At 40.7% G+C, this 22,306-nt stretch overlaps 1 protein-coding gene across 5 annotated transcripts in view; it reads left to right on the top strand.

The window, feature by feature from the left end:
* LOC124300254 (optomotor-blind protein-like) overlaps positions 1 to 18,017 on the top strand; it is an 83,959-nt gene extending 65,942 nt beyond the window's left edge. For 4 of the 5 annotated variants that reach the window (XM_046754132.1, XM_046754130.1, XM_046754131.1 and 1 more), the window contains 3 exons: positions 5,892 to 6,038; positions 7,824 to 7,900; positions 15,579 to 18,017. In XM_046754132.1, the coding sequence (XP_046610088.1) occupies positions 5,892 to 6,038; positions 7,824 to 7,900; positions 15,579 to 16,386 (1,032 nt within the window). In that variant the 3' untranslated portion in view covers positions 16,387 to 18,017. The remainder of the gene's footprint in view (positions 1 to 5,891; positions 6,039 to 7,823; positions 7,901 to 15,578) is intronic. The other variant, XM_046754129.1, reaches the window with a different exon arrangement.
* The last annotated feature ends 4,289 nt before the right edge of the window (positions 18,018 to 22,306 follow it).

Below are 22,306 nucleotides of genomic sequence, written 5' to 3'. Positions count from 1 at the left end.
GAGTAATTTAGTTCTGCTGATTATACTTGACAGATGCCTGGAGACCTTGCTAACGAGTGCTCATCTTACTTCTCTTTCGGAAAAGGATTTTTAACGCGCTGCAGAGAGTATTTCGCCACTTCAAGAAAAAATTTTATATTCAGGATGTAACATATTATTTGATAGCAGTAATTAATTACTAGTTCTCATGATCTTGCAGATTTTACTAATCCTTATCCATCGAATAGATTTAGTGAACCGTACGAAGCGATTTAATTGATTCTAAAAGAGCGTATTCAATAAATTAAAATCGAGATTTTGTATTTACAAGTATATTTTATTTAGTCAATGTATTTTTTGCAGTTTTGAAAATTTTCTACAAGTTGCGTCTAAAAATTGATTTTTCTAAAAAAACGAAATTTTCCTCCGAGTGTAGTGATCCTTACACTGGCAAATTTCCGTCAATTTTTTTAAACCGCCAATCTTCACAGTGATAATCCCGAAATGAATTTGCCGTTTTTAAGCGATCCTGACCCTGCGGGAAGGAATGTCGTCAACAGCCATGTTTTCACGCGGAAGAAAGAAGGGTGCAGGCAGTTACGCGATTTAGGACCGCGCTGAGAGGAGAAGGTAGGGGTGGAGACAGGACTCTCGTATCCCTCAACGAAAAACCACCCCTTTTTTACTCCCGGGTCGATAGATGGACCGTACGTACATGCGGCGGTCGTAAAAGAGCCTCTAGGCCACCGAACGATTCCACGCTCCGGTCTAGCCGCCTCTCTTTGTCTCGTCCACTTTCTCTCCACCTTTATTGCCGGGGCGATGCAGTTTCCCTATTTCTATGCTCTACCGCTTACTGCCAAGGTGGCGCCACTGAAGTATGCAATTTGTGCAATTTGTGCAATTTTACACAGCACTATCCGCGCGTCTAGACGATTCTTTGGAGCTTTGCCTCGCCCACACCTCTGAATCAATTCGCTTCTGCATCCCGCTTCGGTTGCGATTCCGTAACACACTGTTTTCAATCGGGGCTTGGGTGGCTTGGGTGGGAAAACTGATTTCGTTAAAACCTGGTGTTAGAAATCTGTCTACTGGGCTTAGACGTTGGTTGAGAAAACGATGATTATATCTACGTAGATACATAACCTAATTTTTATTTATTATTGTAAAATTCGTCAGTCAGGTGAGACATTGAAACCCAAACACTTCTCATTCCAAGGTAATTAGTTATTAGATGGATGGATTAGTTATTTAGTTGTTTTTTTTTTTTTTTTTTAGCGATAGAGGGTAAATTCTATAACGCTCAGAATTGGCCAATGTACAAAATATCTCCAAAACTTCAGAGAACAGTTCTGCGGTTAGCTCGGATCAATCTTGACCCCAAAATTAGCAAACAACCACTTCGCATTTGTCGTACGGAAAATGGAAGGTGCGGTCAGTGCCGAAACGGTACCTATAATATATATAATACGTGGTAGATTCGAGTGTCGATCAGTCTCAGAATTTTAAAATCTTGTAAAAGCATTATAAACACGACGAAAGAAAACTTTCGAGAGAATATGATACCACGCCCTCATTTCTCAAGACTTGCTTACGTAGCTATGCTTTAAACAGCCGTCTCGCCTGACTCAAAGGCGGCTAATTTACAGTACGGTGTCAAGATGCTTGTCGGTGTGCAATTTGTGAAAATATCGCAGCGGCCGTTTCCCTCGCACTGCCGTATCCAATAAATCAGGAAATTCCAATTCCTTCGAGGAGGAGGACGACGACTGCTACGCGGCTATTATCAAAGCCCCGAATTAATCCTTCTCTCATCTCGGCTCTCCGAAGTCACCGTCAACTCGTTGAAATTTTTATCAACTTTCCACAGTCTCAAACGAGCCGATATTCCCGCACTCCGGAGGCGGTGCTCCCTCTGAATCGTGGTAGGTGGGCCCTCCCACGTCTCGGTTAGGCCCCGCAGCGTCTCAGGGTGGGCCTCAGGTAGCCGAGGCGACAGATAGCGCCTAAAGATTACGGAGGACAGAGTCATTAGCCGCCGCGGCTTCTGTACGCGACTCGTCCCTTCCTCCTCCGGAGGGACGAGAGCTTATCTCCGGTTCTCAATTGAGGCCGCAGTTCGGTGCGCGGGCGAGAATCCGCGGGAAACTCGGTTCTCCTCCAGTTTCTCGCTTTAAAATACGCTGCGGCGGTTTTGGCGCGGCCATTCGTCGATGCATTAGCAGCGGGGGAATCGGTGCTGCTGGCAGGCTTCTGGAGATATTGGTTCCTGAGAAATACTAATTGCTGGCCGTGTTCGCACATACCGTTTTCGATCCCCGGACCCTGCGGAGTTATTCATTCGACCGAGAAATCGCGGAGACTCGGAGCTGCTCGCCGACTTTGATAGGCTAATGACAAACGACCTGATAATGCAATCTTTCCGGCTTTAATATATATGTCTGTAGGCATATACACCGCTAATTATTTCTCCTTACGTTTTGCCGACAGCTTGCCCCCCCCTCCCCCCCCGCGCTCTTGCTGAATATCGTAAATCGTAATGGCCTCGACTTCACGATTCCACGTTACTCGCCTAGCTAATATCGACCCTTGTCGCTGATCGTATACCGCGTGACGGATTGATTGCGTCTTTAGGATAGTCGAGTATTTTCAGAGGAGAGTTAGAGAGAGAGAGAGAGAGAGATGCGCATTTTTTCGCGAGAACTGTACTGCACTATAGGAACAAGACTATTATTGCAAGACTATTTCGCGTTCAATGCTATTGCCAATGAAACTTTGGGAAGAGATGAATTTTTTTGATCACAGTTTTATGTTAAGTAAAGTTAATGATTGACGTCCGTGCGCACAGGTACCTACGTTATACTTTGAATCGTTTGGGACGGATATTCTTGACATTAATTAAGTTACATATGGAGATGACGTTAAACCAGTAGAATCTCGAACGTTGGAAAAAAATAATAAGAAACTAAATCTGAAATGAAACTCACACCGCAAGCGATTAAATCGAATTCAATAATTAGCTGTGACGTACTCTGAGTGATCAATCATTAATTTACCGAAATGCCAATTGAGTATTTATCTTGCATCATTATTGAGTTTTTAGTTAAACGAGAAATAAAACGAATATCGAAAAACAGAATACATCGGTTATTTTTAATTACAATTGAATGGTTGAAAATCAATTAAAACGTAGAATGCGTCTCTTTAATTATGCAATACCCGAAGATCGATCGCTTGCCACAAACCTAGCACTCTGATCGCCGTAGTGCTACTTTGGCAGTATGAAGCCAGTTTTTCAATTCGCCATTTTTGTCGGCATAAGTGTTATATAACTGAACTGCGCAGAGCACGTATTTCAAATTGAAAGTTTATTTGTTTTGAATTCTCTTTCGCCGTACCACAATATCCCAGATCCCTCTCGCTGTTTCGGTATTGCAGAAGATAATCCCCACCGCAACTATATAACACAATTTACGCACATTAGCCAACGAACGATCTTTGCGTACCTCGAAAAGTTCGATTCAAAAGCATTCGAAATAATAATAAAAAAAAAAAAAAAAAAATTATAAAAAACCATAAAAAACAAAGGAAGAATGAAAAAACCGTTCGAAGCACTGCGGCAATTTATTTATCGCAATGCCGGTTTCGATTCCCGCATCTCCTCGAGAATGTCGGGGACAATCTTGTTAGCCGATGGAGCGGGAGCTGGAATCGCACAAAGCGGCGCGGTAGAAGAACGGCATCTGCATAGGGACGGGGGAATCCCGGAGGCGAAGATCGTCCGGCATTCGCGGCTAAGCGTTTCTTCTCGCGAAGAATCGGGCGCCGCCGTTCCGAAGCGGAAATCGCCTTATTCCATCCAAACCACCTCCGCAGTAATCGTTTAGAGATTTTATGTCTTCGATTTGCGGGCAGCGTCAATTCCTGCATCCTGCGTGCCTCCGTCCCGTCGTCCTTCTCTCCTCTCTTCTCCTCTTCTCTTTCCTACGTGCGTGCGTCCGCACGCGAGCTGGTCTCGTTACAAAGGCCGTCCAACCCGTGTTCGCGATAAATCTCGCGTGGCCGTGCTCGTTCGAGTTTGGTACGTACATTTCCGCAGGGTTCAGCTTGCGCGGCAGCCGGAGCTTGCAGGAATCGCTGGGCGTCGATTTGAATAACACATCGCGCCCTTGTTCGCCCCTGTTTACCCGCCGTCCCGACCTAATCCGGTACAGCGACAATTAAGCCCCGGCGCAAACTAATTGCGATCGTAATGACGCTTGTAGCATTGATGTTTTCGGTTCTCGCGCTTTTTATAATCTGCACCGCGCGATCCACTCGATACCCGAGCTCGCTTTTCAATTTCTATACGGTTATACCAAATTTGGCCTGGCAAATCTCCTTTCAATTACGGCTCTCATTTTAATTAGCTCTATTTTCTTACTCTTTTCTTGCATTTTAAAACATACCTGTTGTTTACAATTGAAAAGTTATAGGTAAATTTGTACAATTGATGGGTTTAATCGATCATTAAGGATTGATCTTGTAACCAATCACTCCATTGTATTCAAAATTTTAACAGTGAACGCCTACTCGCTACATTCTTACACATATACTCAAGTTGAATAATGACTTTGCTATCCTGGTGCTGGTAAGTCACGCGTTTGCGAACTCTAATTAATTAGCTATGTTGAAAAAGATTTGCTGAAATTTTATTGTTCGATAGGTGATACGACGGCTAAACGTGATCGATTTATAACTCGACTTTTTTGCTACTTGAAAAATTGACTCATATTTCGTGCACTGAAAATTGAAGAAAGCAAAAAAGTGTCAAACATAGCCGCAGACACGTTTTCACTTGTAGCACAATTTATAATATCGTAGAAAGAATTTATCAAACTTTTCAGTTATAATTACTTCATTCCACAACCACGTGTTCATACAAAGTTCGTGAAGATTTCATTCGATATTTCAACTGAAATTTCCACGAACTCGCGCGTGACGAGTTGAAAGTGATTTCGAAGATACTCTACTATTCGAACAGAGTGGCAGTATCATATGCTGGGTATAAAAACGGTGAGCGTGCATGGGAAAAATTAAAAAATTTCAAAATTCCGTCAAAATATCCAGCAAGTAATTTCTAAGAATCGATACCACACCGATCGCAGGTCCACGAATAGGTATCGGATTGACTCACCGGGCTCCTACGTACATCGTGCACTTTTATATTACAAAGCTGGAGCGTCGGGACGAAGCACACGAGCTACCCCGTGAATAAATAACAGGCGATATAATCGCGGCCGATCGTAGCCTAGGCGGTGGGTTTGTTCACGCCGTGTGGTTGCACCATGCGGCTAGGGGTGCTCCTCCAATGCATACCGCATGCACCGCATGTATTGCCTGTGCTCTGTTATTTGCTCCTGTAATAGTTGCACGAATAATGTTTCTTCTTTTCTTCCGCCCCCTCTTCTCAAAGGTTCGGTGGTAGCCAGTGCGTGTAACAACGGTCTAAAGATATTTCCTTTTTCTTCTTCTCCTTCATTTCGCACGCAATAATGCAGACGCTCTGCACTTTTACTGTCTTCGCGCACGGAGTTTTATGGACTAAAAAACTATAGTCAATGTTCGAAAACAATTCTGGATTCAAATTCGTAAAAGTTTGAGTACCGTTCGAGGGTATAACTTCTCATCAATTTTCTTGTGTACACCAGATTTTAACAATTCTACGTTCTTGCAAGTTCATTTCTATTGAAAATATATTGTCTTGTTGCGAGAGCGATTACGACGAGACTGACCCCGATTTCATGCGTATTCAATAAGCATCGCTGCAGTCTGTTGTACACGAGATTTTATAGGGGTGGTTAAACCTCTCGGATACAAATAACTTGGATAAAATAGTCTGTCCCAATGTATGGTGTAATTTTTTGTTACAGACGATACTGAACTCGATGCACAAGTATCAGCCGAGGTTTCATCTCGTCAGAGCTAACGACATCCTGAAACTGCCCTACTCGACCTTCAGAAGTTACGTGTTCAAGGAAACCGAGTTCATCGCCGTAACTGCATACCAAAACGAAAAGGTTGGTTTGCACAGAATCAAATTTTTACATCTCGGCGCGTGCTTTTTCGCCCGACAATATCGCAATTGCTGCCGGATCGGAAATTGCGGCATCGGTCAAACCGCGTGACAAACCGTGACACAACTTGACCGTTTACAATTCCGTTTCCGGTCGCGTAGCGTCGATCTCACGTGTCCATACCCAGCTCGGTCCTTTCCCACGTGTCGGATGACATTCCCTCGCGTCATCTGTGTTTGATTTTCTGCCTTTGTACTTTGGTAGAAACCTATAAACCTTTTAAGCCCCCGTTTTAGGAATCGTTTACTATGTACATGTATACACAGGCGTGTACCTCCACATACACGCGTTTACGCGCCATAGACGTACGTACGTCGAGGATGGAAGAAGAAGAAAAAAAAAACTACTCCCCGCCTCTCTCTTAACCATTATGCCTACGCCGGGCACTGCAATCCATTAAGCTTATCTGCTGGACGTACAATTGGCCGATGCCCATCATCGGAAGAGGGGCGGATATCGTAAAACGTGTAAACCCATACCATAGAGTGCATGCAATTATTGGACAGGAAGCGGTCTTGTTTGTTCTTTTTGAAAACACTTAATTCGAGGTATCGCTGGTTTTTTCATCCTATTCCCCGCTTCTTTACAAAACGAAACTTTACATCTAATCGCTAATTCTCAATCTCTTCACTACCTGCTCTTATTCGTACGTTATATATCCACGTTATACGAGAAAATTCTCTCGAACATCGGCAAGACGGAATCAGTCACGTTGAAAGTATGTCAAGTATATCCGAAACTCTTCGAAGCATCAACTTTTTCTCGGTAAACCTCGTCGTCGCGTTACCAAAGAAAGCTTTGACTCTTCACGCGCCAATATCCGTATAACGTACTGTAATATCTGCTCTTCCAAGAAACCATTTTATCTGCGAGAGATACATCCAGCATTGCGTATTTTATTTTCGACTAGAACCTGCGCTTGTTTCACTGTTAAAGCAATGAATAAATGGGTCGAATGAATTTATTACAAATGAAAAGTTTCTTTGTTTTAAAAAGTGTTACGGTTATTAGTCTCGTTCTGTTAGTGTTAGAGAGAAATTTCACTACCGGTAAATGAAAATCAATCTGTGATTCAATACGGTTCATTTTCTCATACATACTCAAACAAGTCGCTATAACTATCTGTGGCTACTTCAAACGAAGTATAAGAAAGTGGAAGATTGGGAACTTCCATTTTCTTTTCCCCGACAAGGCAAACTTGTCTGAAACTGCTGTGATTCGTATCGTACGGAAAGCAACGTGAACCGTGCCGTTGAACAGAATGGATCCGAGTTCGTTCTCTCGAATGATTCACGGTCAGTCTATTGAAACAGCACCGAATAAGCAAAGTAAATGTGGACTTCCGGTCCAGCACCCGGGGCAGAAGCAATGCAATAATCGCCATACCTTGTTTGTCTTGTTATCGTACGTACAATGTCCTTCGTCGAAGGCTGCTTCATTTCCGATGGTTCGCCGTCATACCTTATCTACAGAATGCATAGATAAAATAACGCACATTTTTTAGAGTAAAGCGTTTAGCTGTTACCTGGAAATATTTTCGTTATCATATCTCGATTTTTGTGATACTGAAATTCATTCTTGTCGTTAATATTGCGAATTGCAAGTTGTTCAGGCAAAAGTAGCATCTTTGGAAAATATTCAAAGTTTCGATTAATTATTTCGTGATAAATCGAGGATGTAAATTTTTATCTGATCTTTTATTTTATTAGTGTCTTTTCGTTGTTTCAGATCACGCAGTTGAAAATCGATAACAACCCGTTTGCAAAAGGTTTCAGGGATACGGGGGCCGGAAAGAGAGAGAAAAAGTGAGTATCGCTTTCAAAATTTTTATTTGCACCGTGAATTTCGGAAATCAAGTTCCTTCCTTCGGTTATATTGCCGCTCAAATCTTTACCTGCAATAATAAGATAGGTTTGCATGATTTGTGAAGAACCTTACATTATTCTGTATTTATTCATTCGAATTTTAATCCCTTCAATTACTCGATTCACGAGTGAAAACCAACTTTGAGCACGTTTTGACGCAAGTTTTTGATACTCGTTACACTCGAGTGTTTGAAAATTGGTGTTTAAGTAGATCAAAGCAGCTACGTGCCATTTCTGTCCATAATCTCAGATCACGCGTAACGAATACGTCCACAAGTTGCGTTGAGGGTACCTTATCAAGTACCTTAAGCCGTAGCAGATTCTTCCGTACGCATAACACTGCCTTGAAACAAGTTAGGGAACTTAATTCACAAAGCGTGCAGCCACGCAAGGAACAAGGATAACTAAAAGCGTCCAAGTATTCCGGAGAAATTTTTAAAGCCGTGCTAATTTATTTTTAGTAGAAACTTTCTCGTCCCTCGACAGTATCAGTGTAGTAACCATAAGCCTAACCTTAACGGGGGACAAGCCCCATTCCGTATGGGAGGGTGGCGAACTCGTCGGTAAGGCTCGGCTCATTTGCACCCCTCAAAAGTAGACAGAGATATCCATTTGTATTCAATATTGAAAGTTTATGAGCTTATGCGCGGGAAGACCACCCCCGGGGTATTGTTAACGCCGCAGCCACCGAGCGCCGCGTTCAAAGCCATTTCGTTTTCATTCAGCTCGGGGTGAAGATTCAAGTGGATTTTGATGACGTTACCTTAGTATGCATAGGTTCCCACCGCGTTATATCTACCTATTCTGATATCCCGCAAAACCCCCGAGCCATCCGGGCTTTCGGACCATTATGCTACACTTATTGCATCAATTCTTTATCGCGCGCGGACGCGGCTAACACTTGTGCTCTTTTATACCGCGCAGCCTTCGCTAAGGTGGTTGAAAATAATGTGGATATAACTGTCCTCGTGTGGAAAATATTGGTTGAATAAATTCTCACTTCAACTTGAACAGCGGCAAGTCCATTTTCGTCCGTGACTTCCGATTTACAGTCGATAAAGAATGCGATAGCGAAATTGCTCCTCCGCCTCGTCAGAAGTGCCACAGAGAGGAAGAGATAGGGAGAGAGAGAGAGAGAGAGAGAGGCATGCGGCGTTGCATCGAGAAAGGTGTAATCGAGCGAATATGCAAATCGAGTCATCGCGAGGTCGAAGGTGCAGGATAAAGCATGGTTGACTAATTAGAATAAGGGTTAGTTTTGGCTCATGGTTTCGCTTAACGGTGGTTGAGGGTGGCCCGGGGAAAGAGAGATTAAACAGACCTGGAGCCAATCATCGGATTAGCATAGTGATGCTGAAGGGCGGAGCTCTCGTTCGCGTGTATAGTTACTATATATGTACGCGAGATTCGCGATACTCGCCAGGGGGTTTTCATCCCTTATACGAACCACTTGACGTGTGTGAACTCTTTTTTCTGTACATTATATTCTGTACATCCTTTTTTTCCCTATTGAAATTTGTTTTTTTCCTTATCTTTTTCCCTCTCCCCTCCTCGTTTCTTCCTCCGGCCTCCGGGCTGTCGCTTCACAAAGGGTTATAGGGGCTATCCCTTTGTCGCGAAAACTTTTTCGCCATATAGCTCCTCTTCGTGTCGCAGTATGTATGCGCATGCATGCAATTCATTGTTTCAGTCGTACCTATGTGACGTTGAAACAGGCTCGTCGAGCTTTATGCTGGATTATAAAAATGTTCGGTTTCATATTACAATTGAAATTGAATTTATTATACATCGAAAATCACTTTTTACTCATCGTTAGTAAGTTAGCCTGAAAAGTCATGTCTAGTGTATTATTTCAGTAGTCAAATCTGCATCTCAATTTTCCGTTTCCGAAATTCGCTTTCTATCGCTTCTCTCAATTAAACATTATTAACGATACTACTACATCGATGATTGTATTTTGAAGAATAGCCAACCGGAAAATAAAAACTGAGAAACAAAAAAAAGAAATCAGATTATTCCGAAAAAAAAAAAAAATTTCCCGTCTCTTTTAACCTCTTCACAGCGTTAAAAGCTTCGCATCTATTTCGTTCATCTATACACCACATATACGATACACACACACATATGGTGTGTATATATATATATATATATATATACACGCGTATCGTATGCACAAAGATTCCCTTTGGCGTCCCTTCTGCAGAAGGAAGGGAAAGCGGAGGGGGTAGAAATTTAAAATGCAGAGGAGAGATCAGGGCGGCGAATTCGCACCCTGCGTCACCCCTGCACATCGTCGCGGCGACACTACCTAATATAATCCAGGCATGACGGTGTGCGTTCACCTCGCGCGAGGCGCAAAGGAACGGCGACAAGGGTAGCCCCACACCTCCACTCCCACCCCCATCCCCATAACCACCCCGTTTCACCCCTTCGTATCGCTTTGAACGGTTTGATCTTTGCCTTTCGTAGGAGGCTAAAACGCACGGACGCAGTTTCTGTTGGCTGAAACCGGGATCGTTGGGGTCGCCGAGGATCAAGAGTCGATTATAAAACAGGGGCTGCGTCGAGTTTTTCGAGTTCGATTGGGAATAGAGTTCGCTGATTTTCGTGAAAATTGTCGAAAATTATACGGGGAAAGGTGGGAATTGAAACGGTTCGTCAACTCTCGGGTATAAATCCTTTCGAACTGCAGTCGCGTGTGATGCATATAAGCGGTCAAGCTTTGTTATTGATGGTCTTGTCTCCGTACCGCAATGTTACAGAACGTACAGTATAGGCTGTGGTAACACTGCAACTTGTCATACGAATGTAAATTGACTCGAACAACCGGCTCAATTAATATGCCATCCGCATTAGCAACGTCAATTATGATTCAAGCCATAAATTCAATCATATTTCATTCCTAACCACTGCGCAGTGCCACTCGCCTCGAGGTGAATACTGGAATTCACGCTTGCTGCGACTGTTACTGTGTTTCAATGTAACGCGACGCAGAACGCGGAGATTTCGCTATTTTAACAAGAACTAGAACTCTTCGTTTACATCACGTATGTTTTTAGCAAACGTATTATATTGTATTGTATACTAAAAATTAACGATTACGAAACTTTCCACGAATTCTGCGCAGAGATTCCCGTGGAAAATGTTATTGTATAGAAATTTACGCGTACGGAAAAAACACCAAGTATAAAGTGAATCGGAGTTGTCGAATTGGATGGAATAAATATTTTTCGAACATTCAGGTTCACATGTAAACAAATCTTCGTGGTCAGAGTTTCAAAGAAACGAAAGATACTTCAAAAACGGTGAGGCGGAGCTGGAATTCCGAATTTGAAAAGTTCCGAAAGCGCCTAATTCCGAATATTATTTAGTGGAAAAAATTGAAGTAAAAAAATCAAACTTTTACGAAAGAACAAAGTTTCAAATGTTCGGAAAGCCGACGGCTCAAAGTTCCGGAATGTAAAATTCCGAAAATTCCGAAGAATAAAGTTTCGACAGATTAAAATTGCGAAACTTAACATATACTCACACAGCGTAGTTTACTCAACGAGTGGGTATAAAAAAAATCAGAAAAACCGAAACTCGAAATGACCAGGATTTCGAACGTAAAAGTATCGAAAATCCAAAACAAAGAAATATCAAAGCGGTGAAATTTCACCAAGCCAGAAATTCACGAAACTGAAAACCTTCGATCACTCAGAATTTCGATGTTTCAGATTTTTCAATTTTCTCACTTTCACACTTTCGGAACTTCACCTGGTGAGAGTTGTGCCCTTTCGGCATTTTATCCTTTCGGAACTTCGCACTTTCGTAACTTTGAGTGTCGGGTTTCGGACCATACGACACTTTGATGTTTCGTCAAAAAATAATTTCTTTTCGTTAAGTTTCGCCATCAAAAAATTCGGAATTTAGCGCTTTCGGTACTTTTCAAATTCGGAATTTCAACCCGACCCCGAAACCGTAGATCAAAAAAAAAAAACCAAAAAATAAAATACCAAAAATCTTCTCGACTAGATACTGCGACTGGATTTTAAAGCTATTGAAAAAAATGTAAGACCTACTTATCGACGTGCCGACATGCGGACTGGGTTCATGTACGCGAGAACCTTACTCAATGTACTATTGATCTATGGACGAAGAGTGTGTGCGAAGAAGCGACGCCGAGTGATCGTCGACGCCACTCTGCTCGTCGGCACGGCATTGCTGTCATCTCTCTGTGTGCGCCGCGCTGATCGCATTACGAGGAATTACCGGACTCCTAAGCCTCGTACTGTGTGCCGATGCATTGCTGCTTCTGCCTGGGACTTACATCCAGCTTACACCGCCGAGTTATCGGACGAGAGCTCACCTACCCCCGCACGACGCGACACAACCCTACGTTCATGACCCAGTCCAACCCTACGTGCGCTGCCCTGTCTGCCGCTCATTTTTTACCCTTCAACATGGAACGAATGATTCCGTCGTTTCATTGGCGTTGATTTCGTGTGGTGTCTGTCTTCACTTGAGATTTCCGGCGATGTCCGGTACACCGATTAGTGACTGCCATTGTTTTTCAATGACTTCCTAGGCTTCTTTTTGTTCTAAATAGTAGCTACTTATGCAGATTGGTCATCGGTACTTGAACCACTTAATCAGGCTCAAACGCTTCGCATAATCTCAGTACTACGATAAGCGATTTTCAGTAGTTTATGGATTGGAGTGAATCACAGGAAAACACAAAGATCACTAGAAATCAGCCAGAATGCTGGAAAATTATTGGAATTTACTTGGTCAACTGAAAATTGACGAAAACATTATACGATAAGTTGGAGGTCAGTGGAATTTTAACGAATTGAAACCATTCAACTTTGGGTTCACCAGCACAATACTTACAACGACCCTCATGAATTTCAACACTTGGCACGCGGTTTATTCTTTCGAAATTTTCGCATTATTTTTGCCTTTAACAGCTGTTTAAGCTCACCGACATATATAAACGTGGAAAAATCGTTCGCCAACGAAGCTCATCGCTTCTCTCGCGCCGAGTCCACGTTTCTCTCTCTCTCTCTCCCTCTCCATTTGAGTTCCTTTCCCTATCTCTGTCTCTTTCGGTCCCTCATTGTCCTTGGGATGAACAAAGCGCGAACGGTTAGAGCTCATCCATACGTGAAAGAGTTTGCCGCGGTAATTGTCCTTGAACCACCGCTGCTGTAATTTGTAAGAGGTCAGAGGTGTGAAATATTCCTGTTATTAAAGGGTGCGTCACTGTAACGATAAGCGAAGGGAAGAAAAACTCCGTGTTTTTCTCGTCTTCTGCTCTGTAGCGTTCTTGTGAGCCACTTTATGTAATTTTTTGCCAACTTCTGTACGATATATCGTTACGTGATTTCAATTCACTACTTTTCATGTTCAAGTATTACGCAAAATTTTATGTTGTTCATTTTGCTACGTATAAAAAGTTGTAGTAGGTACGGAATGAATAGCGTTAAAATAACGAGTGAATATTATTAGAATTCTAACGTAATGTTGCGAAAGTGATTATTTAGCGTAACAATAGTCCAATGAAAAAAAAATTTCATTTGGTACAGTTACTATAAAATTCTAGTAAAATGGGTAGCATTAGAATAACGGTTTAAATGTTGTTTGAATTACAAAAAAATGTCGTTCAAATGTCAATTTAGTGTAATTTTATAGTTGTTAATACTAGATTTTCTTGTTATTGTAGCATTGAATCTATTTGTTTAGTTTACTACCTTTTTTCAGCTGAACAAGTCCGTAACATTAATTCGTTATTGCACCAACAGCAAGTTACCGAGTGGTCGCAAGAAAATATAGTACGAGTGATCATAGGCACAAAAAATAGTAACACATATTTAATAAATTTTCTGGTTAGAGCTATATCAAAACTCGCTTTCACCCTGTACCTGATACTACATTTATCGTTTACCGTAAAAAATGATAACAATTAAGGAGCAAATACAGTAACCACAACTCGAAGTTTCTCCTGAATTAATCAACACGGCAAATTTTCTGGTAATAATTACCAAAGTCGATTTTATTTCGTACTGCACACATACGCAAAACAATATTCTGTTGCAGGTAACAGTAAAAATTTATGTGAGTCATGATTGATAATCATGAAATCACAAGTATCTGTAGTAGGTATATAACTTCCCAAAAACATTTACAACGCATTATGGAATGTCAATTATGAGAGTTTTTCTTAATTAAAATTCGCAAAATTATTCAAAAGCGACCCGGGTTCGCAGACATCGGCACTAAACGTTGACGGTAAGGAACATGGAAGATGGTTGGCTTGTTATACCGGCGTACCCAAGATCCAGGTGCAGACGTGGGCCGAGGGAATGGGGGTTACTAACTTGGGTTAAGTACTGGCGCACTCGTGCATGCAAACCGCGCCGGCGGTGTAATTAAGATAATTAATTATATCCCACGTCTGTCATAAGCAATAACTTCTGTCCTGGATAAATCTCTGAATTACTACTCATTTATTGCCTCGCCGTTAATAATAATAACAACAATAATAAAAATAATAATAACAACAACCACAACAACAACAGCAACAACAAAAATAATAATAATAATATTAATCACAGCAGTGAAACGCCTGCACGCGCGTATCTTGAATAAGTTTCGAACGCATTATCCTATCAGCTTTTTTATGCGTCTTGCGACTTAAAATTATATTCCATTTTCTCGTACTATCTATGATTTTCTTTTTTCATTTTTTTCCATTAGACATCCGGTCAACATAGTTTCGCATACTTTGTTTCAGATATACACGGTTAACGTTTACAAATTTTCAGCTGTAGGTAAATTGTCATGATTTTTGTTTGAAATTTTTTTTTCCAATTTTAAGACACGTAAAGACTTATAACTGCAAAATTCAAAATCGAAAGAACTTTAAGCGAAATTCGCTTAAACTTTTTGCGAAGTAACTTGATGCGAAATGTTATTCCCTTGTCATATTATAGACGTAAGAGTGATTGCAAGTTTCGTGTAACTTTTTCAACTGATTTCTGCACAATCGATCTCAGCAAATTTCAAAGGATGTTTAGTAAAATAAAAGGATCAATTTTCCGTAAAATTTTATCGAAAATTTACGGTCAGCAAACTTCACTATCCTGTTCTATAATCACCGTCGGCATGTTTGACTGCACACTGACCGTTAGCTTCAAATACATTTCCGGTTCGATTCGATCTAATTATTATGGTACGAAAACTGCGTGAATGAACTATTTACAATGAGGAATTTTCATGATTTTTTTTTTTTTATGATATCGCGTTTTATATGTACGCAGGAAAGAATAATTTTCTGATTATTCTTTTTGTTTTCCCATTTGACAGAAAAATTGAACAGATAAAACAGGTTAAAGAAAATGTACCCCGCATTCTAAAGTATATCCGTGCACCTACATCTCAATTAGGGCGATTCAATCTTTCGGAACTTTTGCAATTATACAATTCTTGACGGTAATTAAAAAACACGCGGCTACCATGATTGGTTTGAAACACGTTCTGCTTTACGCTCATACTGCAACTCCGAAATCGTTTAACCAACGAAAAAAATCCATTGCGTCGTAATTTCGCGATTGCTAACTCTGAGCCGTTGTTGCAGAAGACAGGCGCTGTTGACCGTGTCAGGCGGTGGTTCCCGGCTCTCAGGCGGCGATCCGACGCCGAAGAAGCGACGCTCCTCGACGTCGGCGACGGACCTGGACGACGACGACAAACTGCTTGACGTAGTGGGCCCGGACACGCCGCACCCCGCGCACCATCACCGGGAACGGGACCACTCAAGGGACCGGGATGACCGGGCGAGCGACCGAGGCGAGGGGAGCGACTCCTCCGGTTCGGAGAGCGGCGGCACGGCGACGGCGAGTTCGGAGGGCCCGAGGCCCGACGTCTCGGTGGGCCCACCGCTCCACCCCCCACTCCTACCCTGCCTCTACCCGCCGGTACCGGGCCTCTACCCGGGCCCCGGTCCGCTGCTGCCCCCGAGTCCTCTGGGCCTGCACGCCGGCGTGACGCCGGGGATGCTCTTCAACGCGCAACTCGCCCTGGCGGCTTCCCAACACCCGGCGCTCTTCGCGCACTATCCCCACCCGCTGGCGAGCCCGCTTCACCAGCTTAAGGGGCACCGATTCTCCCCCTACGGTCTCCCGGCGCCCTCGCACGGCTCGGCCTTCGAGACGGTGACTCCGGGCAGTCGGACCCTCAGTCCTCGTTCGCCGCCCCCGCGTCCTCCCACGGGATCGCCCTCCCCCGGCGGCGCGTTGACCGGAACGCCATCCTCGACGGGGGAGCTCAAGTCGATAGAGAATATGGTGAACGGTTTGCAACGGAAACGGAGAACGACGAGCCCCGGACCCGTGTCTGGGAGTCGAATGGGTGATACGGAAACCGGGGGCGGTGCGAGTCCGTGACAGGAGACCGAGATACGTGTTACCAGCACGCTACCGGATCCGGAGGACGGGGATCTGGACGAATTTAGTCGGGAGGAGGACGATGCCGAGGAGGGTGGCGAACTCGAGCCCGATTCCACTTCACCGCCGTCGTAGCCGAACGCGGTTCGGCCTCATCAGGGGCTTGGGTAACCGGCGGACGACGTCGCGGACGAGGAGGAGGAGGGAGGGAGGGAGGAAAGAGGGAGGGAAACCCTCCCCCGACGATACAAAGTGCAATTTATAATACAGAACCGCGAAGAGTCCTGACAATTATAATATAGAAAAAGAAAAAGAGTGAAATACGTGAAAAAAGGGAAAACGAAATAAAGAAGTATACAATCTTTTCGTACATTATATATATAATATAACTGTTGTATAAATGTTTTAATAACCGTATGGCTAGCCTCGTTTAACATTTATTTACTGCAGGGGAAGAAAAAGAACAACAACGTAGGCTTTTCAAAGTCTGCAGGAAAGTGGAGGTTTTTTTGAGTGAACTTTGTTTTTTTCTTTCTTTCTCACAACTCTCGCGTAACGAATGAACGATTTCAATTGCAACAACAGCGTTCGTGATGTAGGTACATGATACACATAACTGAACGCTTGTTGCTGAACGAGGTATTATGTCGGTATGACTATCTTTCGTGATCGACGAGCGAGTCTCGCGGTTTACCGATATCATTGTAGCTATCTATGTAATGCAATACCCGCGAAGTTACGACGTGTATGTACAATTGTTGGACGAATTTTGAATGACGTTTTTCAGAAAAACGTAACGAACAAAACGAACTGTGGCTCAACGGTGTGTCTCTCTGTGTGTAAATATACATCTTTAATTGATAGAAAATATAATATTAATAATAATAAATATTAATAGTAATAACGATAATATTCATATGATAATATTAAAGAGGAAGAAGAAGAAAACGAGGAGGAGGAGAGGATAAAAAAACTAACGACATGTAAAACGTTGAGAATATATTCATGCATTGCAATATTAAATATACAAGTATATATTTCATACATGGCATAAACACAAGCTTGAAGCATGTATAAAATATATATATATATATATATATAGGCGATCATGGATGAGATTTCAATGAAAGGAAAGGAAATAATATAACAGAATGAAAAACAAGACAAAGTGAAATCAGTCAGGAAGAAACTAAGAAAAAATAAACGAATAAGCACAATTATGATTTTTACAAATATTAGACGATTAAGGTACTTGGCTGAGAGCAATTTAAAACGATCTATGATATGCGATCTATACACATGTAAAAATATAACGAGAAAGAGATTAAATATTGGGGATATAAATATAACGTCCGTGCATTGTAGGTACTGTAATTGACGGAATCGAGGAGCGTCAAACGATGTCTCGTTACTATATATATATATATATTCATAAATGCATACATATTATACGGTGTTCGTTAGATCGTGTAAGAAAAGTTGCCGAGCGACGATGTAAATTACAGTTATATATTATTAAAAATTCAAGAATGCAAGGGAAAGAAAAGAGAATGAAAAACACTAAAGTAAAATAATTGAAGTAATGTGGAGATGAATATTTAAAAAAAAGGTCGAAATAAAAAAAAATCCTAATTACTACCTGCAGATATTAAATAATAAGAATATATAATAATAGTAATATTATTAATAATAAGAATAAGAAGAAGAAGATGAAGAAAAACAATAATAATAACAATAATGATAACGCAATATAAAGCACCTCTAGATATTATTTCCGACCTTGTAAATATGTACCCTAGTGATATTATATTATATTATATATATATATGTGTATATATATATATGTACATGCACACGCATATATATTATATTTATATACATATATGATATATACACACACACATAAAAACAAACACATAAACATTATCCTCTATATTATTAATTATTATAGTATATAAATATTATATTAATTAGAATCATATGATAAGAATAATAATCATGATAATAGTGATAATAATCAACGCATGTACTACGCACGCTGCCCCATCGACATAATGATTTTTTCGCATCGAGACAGAAGTATTAGAGTTACGTTTTTCATACTAACATTATCCATACATGCTGTATTTAGGTGTGTGTATATATATACACATATGAATACCTTTATCTAGATGGAATAATATTACGTAATTTGACTCGACGGAAAAGTATATGTATATTCTATTTTGTAAAGTTTCACACAGACTCAGTCATAAATGCAGAAACAAGTTCTATATGACTCACAGATCGCGTGCAGATAATTATTATATATACAGTACGTAAAATCGAGAGGAAAGAGAGGAACAGAAAACTAACGAAAAATACAAAATAGATTTAAAAAATAATACAACTTATCAATTAGGTATTTATCGAAATTACCGTTGCCTTGTGATAAGGTTATAATCGAATTATGAAAATTATGGACGAAAAACAGATGAAACCTTCTTCAAACTCGTAATTGAGACCATTTTTTTTTACTTCCAACTCTTTCGTAATCGTCAAGTTCGAGTTCGCGATTTTGGTAAATTTTCAACTTATGTACGTCTTTTTATTATACCGAGACTTCCCTCCAAAATGGCGTTATAACAACATCTAGGCTATGAAGGTCGTCAAATAATTCCTGAAGATAGTCGTCAGGTTCCGGCCGAAACGTCGTTTTTCGTTTTTGTAAAATATATTTTTTGACCACCACTCGACGGATTCTCCTAATTTTTTTTATCATATTGCTACTCAAGAAACAATGAGCCGTGAATTGGGTAATTTATATTTTATCCGGGACGCATAAGTTCATTGTTTTTAAAACATCGTGATTCGATTAAATTATGCAATTATTATGCACATGTTGGAGCTTTTTCGTTCATATCCAATACAAGAAATGTGGTACAAATTAATCAAATTCACATTTTCAAGATTTTCAAATCTCAAAACAATATCGAATCGATCTTACCTCGAAATTATTGGATTTTTTTCTTGATCTGAAGTCTTCAAAATTTACAAGGATCCACAAACCAACGAAAAGTGGAGTTTGGCTCAAAGACCAAAATAATATTCTCGCTTATCAAACTTACCTACTGAAAGTGGCTCATTCGGTACATGATGCGTTGTTGTTATTATTATCGTTGTTATTATTATTATTATTGTTGTTATTATTATTAATGTTTCTCATCACGGCTCCGTTTCTTCCCGCTTTTTTCTATTATTACTTTCGATCTCTTGCTTGATAATTGTTCTTATCTCGTTTTTTCTGACCGTTTCTGTTTCTCTCCGTCAACCTATCTATCTTTAATGCAACTTGTATAAATTTTAGAAATTGTAGATAACGATTATTGATTATAAATACATAAATAGAACGTGTCGGTGAATCAGAATCAATCCGTGCGTGAGAGTCTTCTTATTGTAGAAAACGAAATATATACAAGAACAAAAAGATGAATTTTAAAGAACCACTACAATCATAAAAAACGGAACGTATAACAAACAAAAAAGAAAAGTCTTATATTATATCGTTTGTATCAACCGAGGGAGTTATTAAACTAAATTACGATTAAATTTTAGAGAATATTATACATAGCGATTAAAGTGTATAATAAATTCGAGAGTAACAGAGAAATGATATTATATAGCAGAAAAATTTGGAAAACGCGATCAATTAGTAGGAATTGTATTAGGCTACGTAACAGCACCGCAGAAAATTATACTTTTCAAATCGATTATATCTCCTTATTTATATTTATTTCAACCGTATACGAACCAAAAATATGGAAATACGAAACCAAGGCTTAGATTTACTCAAAATTCGACGGTAAGTCGATAAATTTCTTTTCCTCGCAGGCCAGTCTAAAATTACCGGGTTGAACCACAAGCTTACGATTAATTACGCGCTTCGCTATCTCAATTGAATTTTTTACGCATAACTGTAATTAACGAACGGTAAAAATGTTGGCAACATTTTCAACAAAATCGCAATCCTACCGAGATCAGTCACGGTTCTGGATCCATTGAATATTTTCTTGTTTTCGTTTTATTTTTTTTTCCTAGGGTCCAAACTTGTATCCACCACGCATCGATGTCGACGCAGAATCGCTGCTCTTGCACTCGAGTTGAAGTTTTTAGCCGGCTTTTGAGAGTCGATGAATCGTAATATGTTATAGACGTGTATATGAAGATGGAAGAAAGCTTGACGTTCCGGCAGAACCGTGCTGCTGATTAAAAATGCGCAAGGGACGAATCGACGTTTGTTTGTTCGACACGTTATGTAAAATGCACAAAACGAGATAAGAAAATAAGAAATTGTTAACTATTATATTCAAGGGTGATACTCGGGGTCGTGTCCCTCACCCGTCTGTGGGGATGGAACGAAGCCTCTGTAAACAGTTTCCTGTATTGTAAAATTTTTGCAAATTTGCTCAACAAGTTACTTTCTTCCTGAGCCACTGCCCTGATATTCAAACACGACCCTCAAATAAAGCAATAATAACTCGGTCCTGCGTGACCGTGATAACCCCGATTCGTATTCCTATGGCTTGTATTGTATATCGAAGACCCTTTGACCCAGCCGAAACTCCAAACCTCACATGAGTGAAATTATATATTAATTTAAAAATAACGCTGTCTCTTCTTCATTTATCACTCCGTGAATGTGATTTACCTCTCGGCATTTTCATCAATTGTCAAACGTCTCTTGTACCACTTGTTCTTGTATTTCATCCATTGCTTGTTGATATTTCATAATCTTGAACACCTTTCCTATACTGCAATAATGTTGATGACATTATCATATATGTCGATGGATGTGCCGAAGCTGCGAGTGAATATCCATATTGAAATGAACTGATTGTGAATAAAGCGGTAATTTAACTTCTGGCACGTCCAAGAGTGCACGTAATTATATGACAACTATTCGTATACTTTTGTTGAAATATAATTCCAACTTGAAACAAAATTATTGTAGAACGAGAAGAATTTATTTTCTATCCGCCATTGAAAGTAGCATAAATTACGTATTCGTTATCAAACATTCTACAGTAGACGAGAAAGATGAAAATCGAAGCGCACGAAATTTCGGAATGCACAGATATTCGATGTGAAAGAGATTCAAATGATTTTTAGAAATACGGCTTTTACATTCAAACTCAACTTTTCATCCAAGATTATTTGCCATTTAAATTCGAGACCTCCAGTCAATCTACGGTCAACCGGCAGTATTTTCATCAAAGAAATTTTCACGTATATCCAGGTATACAGTCTTAACGGAAAATTCACTGATATACATTTTTTCTATCGCAATCTTGGGCGAGAAACAGCAGACGGAACTTGTCTCTTCCGTATCTGCAAAGTGTATACATTTTACGGTCGCCACAATCCGACTCAGCGTTGCGCGCAGTGCGCAGACTCACAAGCGAGTTAAATTCGACGAGCTGAGGATCAGTGTGAGACACGGGCTAGATCCAAATCAGCCGCGACGGTCGGACTGTAACGATACTTGGCGTGCGGTCAGGGCCAGATTATGTCATGTTTACGACAGCAAAGTCGGGGTAGAAGTTTGATAATCCGTTCCTCACTTCCATGCCCATGTATAAATCCACATTTAATCCAGTTGACATAACAATTCAGTCGAAGAATGCTTTAATTTGCACAACAGATAAAGTACCGCATGAAACTCGACTCTACACCTAATTGTACTCAAAATTGCTCAAAATTCTGGTAGCATGCTTTTTACCTCTTGTTCGTAAACATACACGTTCGCTTGTGAACCATCTCTGATTGTGTTGGCCAGTGCGCTGAAAAATTATTTTAAACAAAGTCCCTTGAAGCGATTCGGTCGCTTTGTTATGTCTTGAAATTTATGCGCTTGGATGGCTGGAACGAGCTTTTGCCGCGA

This window comes from Neodiprion virginianus, chromosome 3, assembly GCF_021901495.1.
Source record: "Neodiprion virginianus isolate iyNeoVirg1 chromosome 3, iyNeoVirg1.1, whole genome shotgun sequence".
Lineage (NCBI taxonomy): Eukaryota > Metazoa > Arthropoda > Insecta > Hymenoptera > Diprionidae > Neodiprion > Neodiprion virginianus.
This window is presented reverse-complemented; position numbering and strand designations above follow the sequence as displayed.